The sequence below is a fragment of the Primulina huaijiensis genome, chromosome 7 (genome assembly GCF_012295235.1).
Source record: "Primulina huaijiensis isolate GDHJ02 chromosome 7, ASM1229523v2, whole genome shotgun sequence".
In the NCBI taxonomy this organism is placed as follows: Eukaryota; Viridiplantae; Streptophyta; class Magnoliopsida; order Lamiales; family Gesneriaceae; genus Primulina; species Primulina huaijiensis.
Genome location: NC_133312.1, coordinates 7,062,288 through 7,076,664, shown reverse-complemented (window position 1 = coordinate 7,076,664; position 14,377 = coordinate 7,062,288). Strand labels below are relative to the sequence as shown.

General features: G+C 32.4%; 1 protein-coding gene and 1 long non-coding RNA gene across 4 annotated transcripts; one reads left to right on the top strand and one right to left on the bottom strand.

The window, feature by feature from the left end:
- The first annotated feature begins 7,829 nt into the window (after window positions 1-7,829).
- Window positions 7,830-9,830, top strand: LOC140980319 (uncharacterized). Of its 2 annotated transcripts, none has more exons than XR_012175925.1 (3): window positions 7,830-9,305; window positions 9,388-9,592; window positions 9,726-9,830. It is a non-coding gene; the product is annotated as an uncharacterized lncRNA (long non-coding RNA). The 2 variants fall into 2 exon arrangements; XR_012175924.1 differs by having other exon boundaries at window positions 9,384-9,592.
- Window positions 9,682-14,123, bottom strand: LOC140980318 (uncharacterized). 2 transcript variants are annotated; one of them, XM_073446077.1, is made up of 3 exons: window positions 13,991-14,123; window positions 12,346-12,660; window positions 9,682-9,801 (listed from the first exon to the last, which is right to left on the bottom strand). In XM_073446077.1, the coding sequence occupies exons 2-3, from the start codon at window positions 12,656-12,658 to the stop codon at window positions 9,737-9,739; spliced, it is 378 nt and encodes a 125-aa protein (XP_073302178.1). In that variant the 5' UTR covers window positions 12,659-12,660; window positions 13,991-14,123; the 3' UTR covers window positions 9,682-9,736. The 2 variants fall into 2 exon arrangements, with proteins under 2 accessions (XP_073302178.1, XP_073302177.1); XM_073446076.1 differs by having other exon boundaries at window positions 9,722-9,801; window positions 14,003-14,111.
- Between the last annotated feature and the right edge of the window lie 254 nt (window positions 14,124-14,377).

The following is a 14,377-nucleotide window of genomic DNA, read 5'->3' as shown; positions in this document are numbered from 1 at the left end:
CGTAATCCCCTTCTTTCTCTTTGGATACAATGCGTTCTTTTTGGATTTGATTATGTTGTTCTTCATGTTTTCTCCCCTTCTTTTAGCTGTGTCAATCTCCTTCGTTCTCTTCGGTTTTGAATATGCTATCCTTCATGTGTTTTTCTCCTGTTGTAGCTATATTAATCGCGTTGGAAAGTGTCGCTCGGTTAACCTGGATGATTTATTTTGGCGTCGTTTCCACTGTGTTTTTGTAGAGGTCCCTTCGTTTTTCCCCGTCTCACGCGGATAGAGTTTGTTTTTATCTTAGATGCTTTTTCTCCTCCATTCTGTTGAATCCTATTGTTCGTTTTTTCCCCTCCCTCCGTCCTAACTACAGTAATCGTTTTAGGAAGTTTTTCCTCTCCCTCCCTTTCAATATACATTGGTGTTGCTTTCCCTTTGTCTTTGTATAGGGTCTACGTTTTTCTCTTATTTGAGTGAAGAGCCATTAGTTTTTCTTTGTAGCGACTTTCAGTATTTAATTGAACTACTAAAGGAAATAATTTGGTACATCTTTGCCGATACAATTAGAGGTTATTTCGAATTTTTTTTTTAGTTGTTTTGCTTCTCATTCTCTTTTAATTACACCCTACTTGCTTTTAGTTTTTGATACACATACTGATCGTTATATTAGGCTGTTGTTTTGTCCCTGTATATATTTATTCTGATTTTGCTTTATGTATAAAAACAAATCGCTTTCAATAAGAAGCTTCATCAAGTTAAAATTATGGCGAGCTCATCGTCTCGTTCTGCATACAGGTTCAAACTTTATTTATAATTTGATCAGTTTACCTTTTAGTAATCTTGGTTTATTACTGGATACGTGGTTCTTTTCCCTATCTTTTTTTAGCGTCGGCATATTTTAACTATTAGCTTTCATGGTGTCATACTATAAGTTATAGCTCAATCTTGTGTGTTTCTTTTTTTTTTTTTTTCTTTTAAAGGTGTCGTATCTAGCATTAGTTAAAATTTCCATATACCAGTGAACTAAGTAATATTAAAATTAGACTTCTTGAACTACTTGTTATTATAATAAAATAACAATGATGCCGCAACAAAGGAAAGATAATACAGTAGAAATCAACAAGACTAAACCCTTTCATAAACGAAAATATGCTTGCTTAGAAGATCGTAGGCTGCAAAAAAATATGCGTCGTAATCAAAAAAATAAAACATGTGTTTCCCAAATACTTGATGTAAAAAAAATAAGGTTGATCGCTGTATATAGCGAGTACTCCAGATGTACTACCTAATATGGTGGACCGTAAATTTTGTGGTGCAACGCGCATATATGCTGAGCCACCAACATTTTGTTGTTCGTTAGGAGAAATAAATCTTTCACATAAGGTGAATGCCTTCTTAATTAGTACAACTATGTGTTGGTAACGATGACGAGGCAAAAGAATTCAACACATGTATTCGTAGCTACAACAACATGTTTGCCTTCACATCAATGGGAGTACATTGTGATACATCTTTTGCTAAAAGAAATGCTGGTATTTATACATTCCATGTACAAGGGCAACTTTATCATTTTATTGACCAATTAATACCATCAGTCAATGAAACCCCCAAAAATCTACAACTATATTTCTTTGATACTGAACATGAAGTGTCTAACCGTATGTGCATTAGCTCAAAATTTAAAGAAGCTCTTGTACAGAAATTAATTTCTATTTTATCGAGAAACCCATATGGCAATTTTTTCCGTGGGCTGAATAGTATTGACAAATTAGACGAAACAGAGCCATGCGCGTTGTTACGCGTTAAATGCGTGCAGTAGCACTTCACGAACTACCACAAAAAAATAGAGGTAAGCATGCCACTACGCATTATATTTAATTGCAAGGATAAAACTTTTTTCCCTAAGCAATGAAAAATATATATAGAAATACATTATTAAAACTATAAAACTAAATATAAAGTATAATAAAAAAACAACTATAAAATAATCTCATGTTATGATAATTTATATCTAAGGCCTGCCTACTTATTTATACAATATCAATTTTTTACTGTCAATTTACAACTAAATACTGTTATATTATTACTTTAAATTAAGCAAAATAAGAAAAATTAGTAATATCCATTCTACTAAAACAATTTGCCCAAAGAAGAATGCATAATTATAAATACAAAATATGAACTGATTAATAAGTAACGGAGTACATGTTTCAATAATGTATTAAAAAACGAGGGGGAAAAACCCAAATGAAGCCTTTTACAATAACCATCACGCAGTTAAGCACTTTAAATTTACAAGTACAAACGACTTAGGTACATGAATTAACTTTTAAGACATTACATTTGTTAACATTATATGGAAATTTTTTTTCGGAATTTCATTTTCCAGTACCCAATGTGCCATGGCGTGACACAATTACGCATCTTCGCACACTATAGACAACAAAATGGCAGAAGCTTGCGCGCGCCTGCACCAACAAAACACGCAAGCGCGCCATCTTCTCCAAAAAAAAACAGAGCCATACGCGTTGTTACACGTTAAATGCGTGCAGTAGCACTTCACGAACTAGCACAAAAAACAGAGGTAAGCACACCACTGCGCACTATATTGAATTGCAAAGATATAACTTTTTTCCCTAAGCAATGAAAAATCTATATAGAAATACATTCTTACAACTATAAAACTAAATATAAAATATAATTAAAAAAAAAAACTATAAATTATCCGTTAAATAATCTCATGTTATAATAAATTATATCCAAGGCCTGCCTGCTTATTTATACAATTTCAATTTTTTATTGTCAACTTACATCTAAATACTGTTATATTTTTACTCTAAACTAAGCTAAATAAAAAAATTAGTAATATTCATTCTACTAAAACAATTTGCCCAGGGAAGAATGAATATTTATAAATACAAAATATGAACTGATTAATAAGTAACGGAGTACATGTTTCAAAAATATATTAAAAAAAAACGAGGGGAGAAAACCAAGCATTTTATAATAACCATCACGCAATTAAACGCTTTAAATTTACAAGTACAAACAACTTAGGTACACAAACCTATATACATACATGAATTAACTTTTAAGACATTACATTTGTTAACATTATATGGAAAATTTTTTTTGGGAATTTCATTTTCCAGTACCCGCTGCGCCATGGCATGACACAAATGCGCACATGCACACACCATAGACAGCAAAATGACAGAAGCTTGCGCGCGATTGCATCAACAACATACGTAAACGCGCACATCTTCTCCAAAAAAAAAAGAGCCATAGGCGTTGTTACGCGTTAAATGCGTGCAGTGGCACTTCACGAACTATCACAAAAAAACAGACGTAAGCACGCCATCGCGCATTATATCCACGAACCAACGGCTCTTTTTTTCAAATACCACGCCCAGAAGCATGCGCGCAACAGCATAATGAAAGTGCGCATATGAACATTCACTACTCGCATATTTTAACAGCATCAGTCCCGCACTAACGCGTTGAAAAAGCGCAGTAGCGCGCACCCTACTCCAAGAAAAACACACACAAAAATACGTTTTCCCCCTCTTTCCCACAATAACTGTCCAACTTCTGTCTACTCTTCTCCTCACCCCTTAAACAGCCGCCATGAAAGCCCCATCTTTCCACTAACCCTACAGCTGCGCAAGATCGCTCCAAGGAACCCAATCGTCATCCACTCAACACTTGCTTCAAAATTCCCATACGCAACAACGCTTACCGAGATTTCAGATTTGTTCGGTGCCTCCCTCCACTAACATTGTCTAAGGTAAACCCATTCTCTTCAAACTTTTATGTACAAGATTTACAAGTCTATGCGATATATTGGCTTATAAATTTTTGAATCTGAGTGTTGTTGTTCCTTGAAATTGTTTACTAAGAATTATGCCTCCAAAAAAGAAATCCAAGGGAAATGCTTTTTCATCTCATGCGTATGATAAACACAAATTCTGGAATACGGAAGCTCAAAGAATTTATGAAAGCACGCTAACTCGACCAATATTAAAGAAAGAGGAATAATGTCCAACCCTGACTATCGTTTAGTGGAAGAGATTGTAAGACGAGGATGGGTAGAATTGGCCAAATCACCAGTAGACGTTGTAATTTCGATCGTTCGTGAGTTTTACGCAAACTTACGTGTGAAGCACAAAGATCAACAAGTTTTGGTTCGAGGAAAAATGGTAGCGTTTGACTCAACTACCATAAACATGGTTTACAGTCTACCAATCCTCGACACTGATGAATATACTGAATACATAGCTGGAAATATAGATTATACTATGATGATCAAGGAGTTATGTGTAGATGGAGCAGAATGGCGAACAAATCAAGGAATCCCGATCACATTAAAAAAATCTGAAATGCTTCGTGACCCAAATAGTCGGGCTTCGTCCATTCTTGCAAAAATACTACCTTCAACACACCAAACGGAAATTACAAAAGACAAAGTTGCTTTGGTACATGCTATCACAACAGGGAAATCAGTGGATTTAGGCAAAATCATTCATGGTTCAATAATGCGTACAACTACAAGTCTCATCACTACTGGTCTCCCTTGCCCGCATATTGTCACGGAACTATGCCAGCATGCCGGTGTTGCATGGGGTCCGGATGAACAAGTTTTAAAAGCTAAAGCACCCATCATTGTATATCGTGTTAGATTATCATACGGGCTAGCAGAAACCACAAGGCGCGAAGAAAGAGCAGCATACAATCAACGTGCCAAAGACCGTCGAGAACTACGACAACCGGCATTGAGCAAAGTAACTCTAGGAGATCGAATAGCAAAAATAGAACAAGACGTTAGAGCACAACGTGAAGAACTAGCAGAGCACAGACAATCAACAGCCACATTTATGACGTATATGATTAACTTTACATTAGTCCTTGCACAATGCTTTCCACCAAATACTCCAGCAGCCGCATCCTTCCCTCCACCACCACCCTGGCCACCCCAACATCCACTGCATTACACGTCACCACGCCAATCTATAGATGAAGATATTCATGATGCCGACAATGACGACTTGAATAACAGCTGCTGATGCTCAATACATAAGGTATGTACTGTCATTTCGTTTTCTTCCACACAGTTTACATAACTAGCATTTCAGATTTAGCACAATATGTTAGGTAAAAAATATGTTGAGAAAATACTTAGGTTCTACTATGAAATGTCAAACAAATCTACTTAAATAACTCTAAAGCTATTACTAATTTTTCAAATCTACATTCAGGCATACAACTGCTTACAAGATCAAAATGACTGACTCATTCTCTAATATTCACCAATACACTTCATTAGAATTTTTTTTTTTTTTACAGAATATCTATTAGTAAACCAATCACATATATTATAACTTAGCACCAACATTCTTACATTTAAAACTTTCTTAATTGCAATTTCATCACAGCTTAAATACACATTATTATTTTCTTATTTTTAACACTAAAAATCACTCTACTAACACTTAAAATAAAAAATTAATATCTAGCTTCTTCTAAAACACACCACTTGCTGCAAATAATATAATGACTAAGCCTTCTATTATAAAACAATCATTTATGTCCTTACACTTGTCAACAATTTAAAACATCTAATTTACTTGTATTGAGGTGGCTAAAAACAGTCATACCATGTGTTATAACCCATCTATGACTCACATTTTTCCATATGATATATATAAGTTTATCTACAGTCTACCATTTTACAATCATCTGCCTCAACAGTTGAATACTTTCCTTTCTGTATCTAAACATAATGTTTCTAAACCAACTCCAATTGAAAACATCCCAAATCCAATGGAAAACAACCCATGCTGTGATTGTATCGACTGCACTCAATGTTACTACAACTCTCTATTTCAGAAAGAAGTCGAAGAACTAATAAAAAGATTTTACTCGAACCCAGTATGAGCCATCATCTTACGAAGAGCACTTAACATGGAATCAAAGCTTTCTCTTTTATTAGACTACGCAGCGGATATCGAAACAGAGCTAGATATCAACATTATCCGTCAAACTCAGTATGTATATTAAACAGATATTAGAACATCTATCTTATAGTCCAGAAGTCGTTTAGTTCAAAAACATTTATATTGACATGCTAACAATAAAAAAATATATTCTACATATTCTTCAACTATAAAAGGTGCCTTTATTTTATTCTTTATACTTGTTCACCTTTTCCCTGTTGTAGTATCTAAATAAATGTATATCATGTTATGCGCATACCATTTTTTTTTAAATTTAATATATCTACTCTCTATCAGTTCAAGATGTATCTAACTTAACATATTATTAATGAACTAGCTAATGACTAACATATTTAGCTGGTTTCTAGGCTTAGTCATTAAATCATATATATGACTTATATATTACAGATATGCTCATTAATATATGATATAACTTCTGCAAATGTATTATTAATTACAATTACCTACTAAATATAGTTTGCCTTTATTTTTAGGAAAAATAAATTTAAAAAAATTTAAATATGTTCGCCCATTGTTTAGTTTTAATAAGATAAAATGATATAATTAGATTTACTAGCTATTTTTATTTGTAATAAGTTAAATTTTTACATTTTAATACCAGTTAATATACTTGAATGTAACTCACTTTATTATGGGCTTTGTTTCTTCAGGTACAACCCCACAGGCAGAAACGAAGAATGAAGTTATCTTGTAATAGTAAGAACATAGCTAAATTTTTTATGCTTTCTAGGTATGCGTTGTCTAAAAACATTAGATAGAATATGTATAATTTATCAGGTTGCTATTATGTTTAGACTTTATTAATATTTTGATAACAAAGTCCAGCCAACATATAGCTTGTTTCTTTGCTCTATCAAAAATACCAATATTCACAAAACTAAAGATGTACTAATTTTAATTTATAAAAACATTAAAAAAAAAAGTTTCTACATACCTTTTCCCACAGTTCATTATCTAAAAAACTTTTAAACTCCTGCTTTTGGAAAATATAAACGCCAAATCTATTTTTTAAAAAAACGAATATATATGTAAAATTTACTTATTGCTAAAAAAACGAATATATATGTAAAATTTACTTATTGCTAACCCCCTAAATTTGTTTTAAGGTTAAAAAATATTATATTCACACAGATGTATATAGAATATTCATTCCTTAATTTATGTTAATATGTTGAATCATATCTACCATGGTTAAGCACCTACAATCTAACTGCACCCAAGCGTAACAATAGATTTTGTTCCTAATATTTATATTTTTAATCATATTTTATACCTTATTTTTTAGAAACACCATTATTTAAACAATATAATTCATTAATTTCTCTAGAAAAAACAAAATTTAAATACAAAATAAAATAGCATATATATATAAACCATGTCCATTACTAAAATTTTAAAAATAGCAACTACTTCAAACATATATGAAATTTATGTTTTTTCCCCTTACCAAATACTTAAACAAAAAATATCACATATTCTTTGTTCATACCTTCACAATAAAACAATTAATAAACTGTCTAAAATAAACAAAATAAAATACATTAATTCTTAGTCAAAACAATTTCTAGATTTACATTCCTAACACATAAAATTATCAAAAACTAGAAAACATTCCCACATATTTAGCTTCTAATTTTGTATCCATTCCTATTACTTAATTGTATTCAAACTGTTTAATTCATTATTTTTCAAAAAGCTTAAATAACACATTTCCACATTCTAACATGCATACACAACTTTATCGTTTATTGCATGAAAAATTGGGTACACACCTCAAAAATTTGAGGTGCCTACAACTAGTATATATATGAAAGCACGAAAAAGTTTTGAAGGGCTGTTTTGGTACGGTTGCCGGTAAACAACATCACACGTGTAACAAGCTTCTCTCTCCACCACTACAACAATAAGGGCATCAAAATGGGACTGACGTAGCATTACCTTCTCTTCCGTTCTTCTTTTCTTCTCATTGCTTGCACCTTTTCCACCTACTTGCGATTTCTTCGGCTTCGATCCTTCTTCGCGGTGTTCACTTTTCTTGGGATTGGAAATCTTCGACTGGTTACTGGTTATTTTTCTTCTCTTGTTTTTGTTTCGTTTTTTTTATTTACTTTGTTGCATTCTCGGTGTTTTCTCTTCAGTTTAATCGGCCTGTTTTTTGCATATTGGTGGTGAAGACGTAGGATCTGAAGAAGCCTTGACAATATGTTGTTTATTTGTACCAATATTTGGCTTCTTTTGCGAGCCTAATTGCTTATTCTTTTTATACAAAGTAAAAGGGTACTTGGTATCGACCAGCTAATCTAAGTTTGCAATGCTATAGCTTTATTTTTTTTCCTTCTTCAAGTTAGGAGGGGTTGTCGCTAGAATGGGTCATGAGGTTTCACAGTTTGACCCTTTTTTTCACTTGCAGCTGTTACACATATCAATGCAATAGGGGTGTTGTACATTTGTACTTAATTTGGATTCATTTGATGACCGTGGGAGATTGTATATCAATAATAAGCATGATATTAGTTCCAACAGTAGCATGGTTGCACGCTTCATTTTGTTTTATTACATCTTAATTATCTAATTTTTATATCAACCTGTCGTCAAGATTTCAGCTGATAAGTTTCTTCCATGTGTGTACTTTCTAGCATTTAACATGCACTGAACAAGCACAAACTGGATAGTCATTGTCACCATGTTTTAGATTTTCAATGTTCTGTTTTAGATTATGAAATATCTCACATAATAGAAGAGGTTCAAGAAAATAACGGCACAGCTCATACTGGTTCTAATAGAGATGTTTGCCAGTGTTTCTCAAAAATAATTTCACACTGGTTTTGACTTCAACTTAAAGCCAGAAACTTATTTTTATATGGGTTAAATTTATTATTAATATCTTGGTGTTTACTTGTTGAGTTTTGAAGCTTCGCAGTCATATAATGTCTTTTTTATGAAACTTTCTTGTTAATGCATATCCTCAAATTCAATATTGAATGGTTTGTTGGGTTAGTACAACTGAAGTGTGTGGAGCGTGCTGACCTTACGCCCCATGGATCATTTGCTGATGTAATTATAACACCAAAGGCTCATGAACCTGACAACTATAGCTCAACTTCATTATTTATATTGACCAATCCAGGACAACCGCATTTCTACGATTTTGCTTCTTTGTCTATCTTCAAGCCTTGGACAGGACATAATCATTCAGTCTATGCATTTCAGTATCATTCAGCAATACCCACTGTGGAACCACATATGACCGTGGGAAAGCTTTATTTGATGGGTAGAGATAGGAGTTTCTTCTGTGAACTTTCAGAGGTACTGAAATCCATCATATGCTGTACATTCAATTTATTTCTTCATTTCGCTTAAATGACCATTTATTTGTTCCATTAGACAGTTTTCCCCTGCCAAGCTACAAGAGGATGACATGTTGACCGAGAGGGATTCGCGGTGGTCTCTGACTGGTGGCGTTTCCTTGTCATCTGTCTACTGCTGCAAATAAGCTTCAGAAGATGTATATAGGAGGATATCAAGATGAATCTATTCGAACATGGGATGCCACATCTCCAGTTCTGTTACTTGTTTCTGTTTTACGATTGAAGGTTAGCGCAATGCTTTCTTAATGGTATTGGTTCAGCATCTATGATCATTATGTATTGATATATTGATAGAAAGTTCATTGATCAAGTTTACAGTATTATACTTGTTAACAACAACAACACATTTTACTAGCAGCTAGAAGGAATTCAAGTTTCTGGTGCAAGTTCGGTAATATCCGCACTGGACTTTTCTTCTATCACCTTGACCTTAGCTGTTGGCAACGAACGCGGAGCGGTAAGAATTCAGTCATTTTCTATGTTTCTCGGGCGTTACTGAAATAGATAAAAATAGTGATTCATATATTTTCATTTATTTGTTAGGTTTTCATATATATACTTCAAGGCAATTCTAACAAAACAATCTTGACCATGATAACTGAAACCAGTCGCTATGGTATTTTTTCCCAAATATTAATTTTCTGCCATATTTTGATTTATGATTATTTGTGTTTCTAGACTTCTGAGCGGTTGTGTAAGCTAATGGATCAGCATTTTCTGGTACTTCTTGTTGTCTAATTACCTTATACCCCTAGCTTACATGGATTTTTTTTTGTAAAATATGATTTATCTTGGTTTTTTCAAAAATATTTTCTAATTTACTTTTAAGCAATAATGATGAAACAGAATATGACAATCTGTTATCAGGAAACCAATATGATTGCGAAGGTACTTTGCGATTGAGTTATACAAGAAAATAAGAATTTAAACATGGCCAAATGAAAGAAACATACAGTTCACTAGAAATAATTATCATAAGAACTGTTTTTTCTTTAGAGTGTCTTGTCCACAATAATTTTCATTCAGTGCACAAATCAGTACATGAGGTGGATCTACTTTTTTGAGGTTGGTGTTTCGACGTGTTTACGTTCTTTTATCCCCGGAGACAACAAACAAGGGCTACTTTAGTGAAGCAAACTTTCTTTATGAGTGCAAGGACCTTTGAACAAGAGTAAGCCACAACTTCAGTAATTTTTTAGTGGGCTAATCTGAACTAAACTACTTTTTCTGAATTTCCAAACAACTTATTACTTTTCTTTTACTAACTACAAGTTCAGTTTGTAAATCAAATCCAATAGAAAACAATCTTTATTGTACTTATATTGACTGCGAACAATGTCGTTACACCTATCTATTTCAGAAAAAGGTTGAATACATAATAAGAAGATCTTACTCTAACCCAGTATGAGCCGTCATTTTACTAACAATACTTAAGATGGAATCCAAGCTTTCTCTCCTACTAGACTATGCAACTGGTATTGAAACAGAATTAGATATCAATGATATCCATTAAAACCAATATGTACCTTAAATGAATAATAAACCAGTTATCTTGTAGTATAGAAAATGTTTAGTTGTAAAACATATGTATAAACCTATTAAGAGCTTTAGATTGTACTCTATCAAACCTACATATATGAAAATGGCTTTTCATTTAATTCTATGTATTTGCTTCTTTTTTCTTATACTACATCAATCATTTCTCCGTAAGTTTCTCCTACTTATTTTATATTGAACTTTACTTTCTTTTCAGCATGAGGTTCGAATAAACTCTGTTTATATATTTTAATTTATTTTATCAGTCCCTCATTGGAATATTCTAATCGGTTGTTTTATGAATTAAATTAAAGTTTATGTTTTCATATCTTAAAAAAATAAAGTTACCAACTTCATAAATCTATCAATTTGATTGTTAAATATAATAATCTTATACCAGTTACTATCATTTCCATATCAATAGGTTTCAAATTTATTTTATTAATCTCGAGCTTTGGTGTTCTTATCGATTGTTTAACGGATCAAATTACAGTTAATATATAAATTGAGGTTACCAAGTTCATAAATCAATCAACATCAATAATGTTTTTAAGCATAAAGATCTTGGAGTCGTTGTCATGTATTCAATATGGATGCTCTATTTCAAATGTCTAATAACTTGTTTAGAGTTTTCTTCTTCTTAGGTTTTAAAATTAACATATATTTCATTTTCAATTTAAGGCAAGTAGTTAAACTTCTTCTATTTTATCTCCTAAACTTTTTTCCTTGTTATTTCCAATTCTATAGGCTTCTTCCACTTTCACAATTCTTAATTTTTTAAACACAATTCTAACATTAAATAATAATTATGGAACTACAAATATAAAAGAAAATAAAAACTACTGTAATCAAAATACATATGGCTTTAATCAAAATATAAGGATTCAGAAAATTCAATCTGGTTAGCTAAATCAGTTTGTAAATAAGATGATCAATAAGCTTTTTGCACATTACAATATACAACTCTAGCTAGATTAAACATCGAAAGCTTACGAATTCTTAGATTTATAAATTTCTGCATCTAACATATTATCTTACATCCAATCATGTTAACATGTGCAAACTCATTTACTCCATTTTTTTTTTATTTATAGACTACAATACTGGCTTCTTCTTTTTTCCCCCATATTTAACATTGACAAAAGTTATTTCATATTTTTCATTTTCTTAACCTTTTTACTTGAACAAATTATTTTTTATTAATTTCTTAAAAACTCGAAGTACATATTGTTAACTATACCAATTAATTACGTAGTTTTTATTTTAGTTTAGATTTAAATATTTGTTATACAGTAATAAATTAAAGTATAAAATAAGACTTATGCAAATATAAACACTTGTTTAATTTCTTTTTAAAAAATAGAAACAATCATATAAGTTACACCACAAACCGGGTAAACACCTCAAGAATTGAGGTGACCTTGTCTAGTGTATATATATACCTTTCCTGCTCACATGAACTTGGGACGCCCGATGAGTTCGAACCTCCTTCCACTTCCTTCCCGACAACTTCCCTGCAATCACTCCGTCGTAGGTAGGTCTCCCAAACGAAGACGGCATGTTGGGGTCAGAGGAGGAAGGAACAGCTTGCTTCTTCGATGGTGGCGGATTTCCATGGTCTAAGTCCATGTCCGCCTCATCCAAAGATGGATGCAGAAGCTGTAACTTTTCCGCTTCGTGTTGGGATCTCTTGCGCTTTAAGGTTTTACCGCCAAACCCCTCGTCCAGGCATCGAAAATCAATAGTGCACGCCATTACTGTTAATTCAACCACACTCAAATTCTAACATTTTAAAATATAGTATTACATATATGCAAGATTTAAGTTCTCATGGTTCAATTAATATTTAAAATTTAAAATAAGATCAATGAAATATTACTCTAAAGCAATAGAAAAAAGAATTAGTTTACTTAATAGAAATTATTAATGATAAATCACTAAACAATTCGCACTTAAAAGTATGATGTCGAATCAGAGTTATCAAAGCTATTATCTAAATATCTTACTCAATTAGCTAGAATGCAAGTTTAAAACTTACTTTCTAGGATTGTAAAATTACTGAAAATCTAAACTTCAAGTAAAATGACATAATTAAAGTATAAAACATCAATTTAACAAGGTTTTCAAAAATATAGAACTTAATTATATTTAAAACTAGATTAAAATCTAATTAAAATCCAATAACAGGAATTTAGATTCAAAGCATAGCAATGGAAAATGAATGTTAAGTTTAACAAAACTTAATAAATAATTGTTTTTTAACACCCCAATAGTTATTTCCTAGCAATTATAATATCCTACAGCACAAAACAGAGCTAGAAATTATGATTTTCAACGGTTCCTCACAAACGTGAATGGTAGTTAACCCTAAAAAAGATCAATCCTTCGATTTCCAATGTTATTCTTGCAATACAATCCCTAAAATGGAATTTGAGAGCTTGGTTCAAATGCAGCAGCAAAAAACAAAGATTCTAAACTGAATATACCTAATTTTTTTCCACCCAAACCGAACCAACAAATTCCTTTGTTACCATCCAACAAACAAACAGAAGTGATTTAAAATGCAATTTCAGTCGGTAACCAAATTAACCAATTTTTCATGGAAAAAAACATTAAATCAGGAACCACATTTACTGGTTTTTCTAGAGCTTGAAAATACTTATTCTAGCACATCCTGCGGATTTCTACATAGATCCATTTCAGGAGAAAGAAATAAGCTTTAACCCTAAATAATGGACTTTAACATACACCGGCTATACGCATCATCACAGTCCTTAATATAAAATTACAAAACAAGGAAAAACATTCAATTTCTTCTCAACACACGCACAAACTGCAAAATAAAAAAAAAAAAATCAAGACCACAGAAAATTCATCTCAGGCTTAAAACTAGTGACTACAATAAAAAGGATAATCAATAGAAATCAGAAAATCTATTAACACGTCAACAACAGATTACAATTTAATGGTAGCTGACAATAGGATTCGGGAAGTGGAACCCCGAAGGAGGATGGGAAGATGAAAAAAGGAGAAAGCATTAACATAGGACAGACTTTGAAGAGTTTTGTAAGAGTTCAACTTTCGTACGTGATTTCACACCCGTGGTCTTCCGGCTCTGCTACGGCGGAGGCTATCTAGGTCAAATTCCGCCGACGCTGCGGTAAAGTCAATCGAGGTAGATTGGACGAAGCTAGGGAAGTGCACTGGTTTCAAGGGGGAAATTTATTTAAAAAATAAAAATTCACCTGTTAATTGACATAAATGTCTTTGTATTATAACAATTAATACATTAAAACTGATTAACTTCACTCTAAACCTAATTTCATTCGTTCCGTTCCAGCTCCCCTCGTCCCCTCATTTTCCTGTCAACCGAATCCACTCAAAGGATCGACGCAACCATTCTTCAATCTTGATTGTTTTTAGGCATCCCAGAAATGGCGGACCAAAATATGGTATGTTCACTTTTTTTTTTGT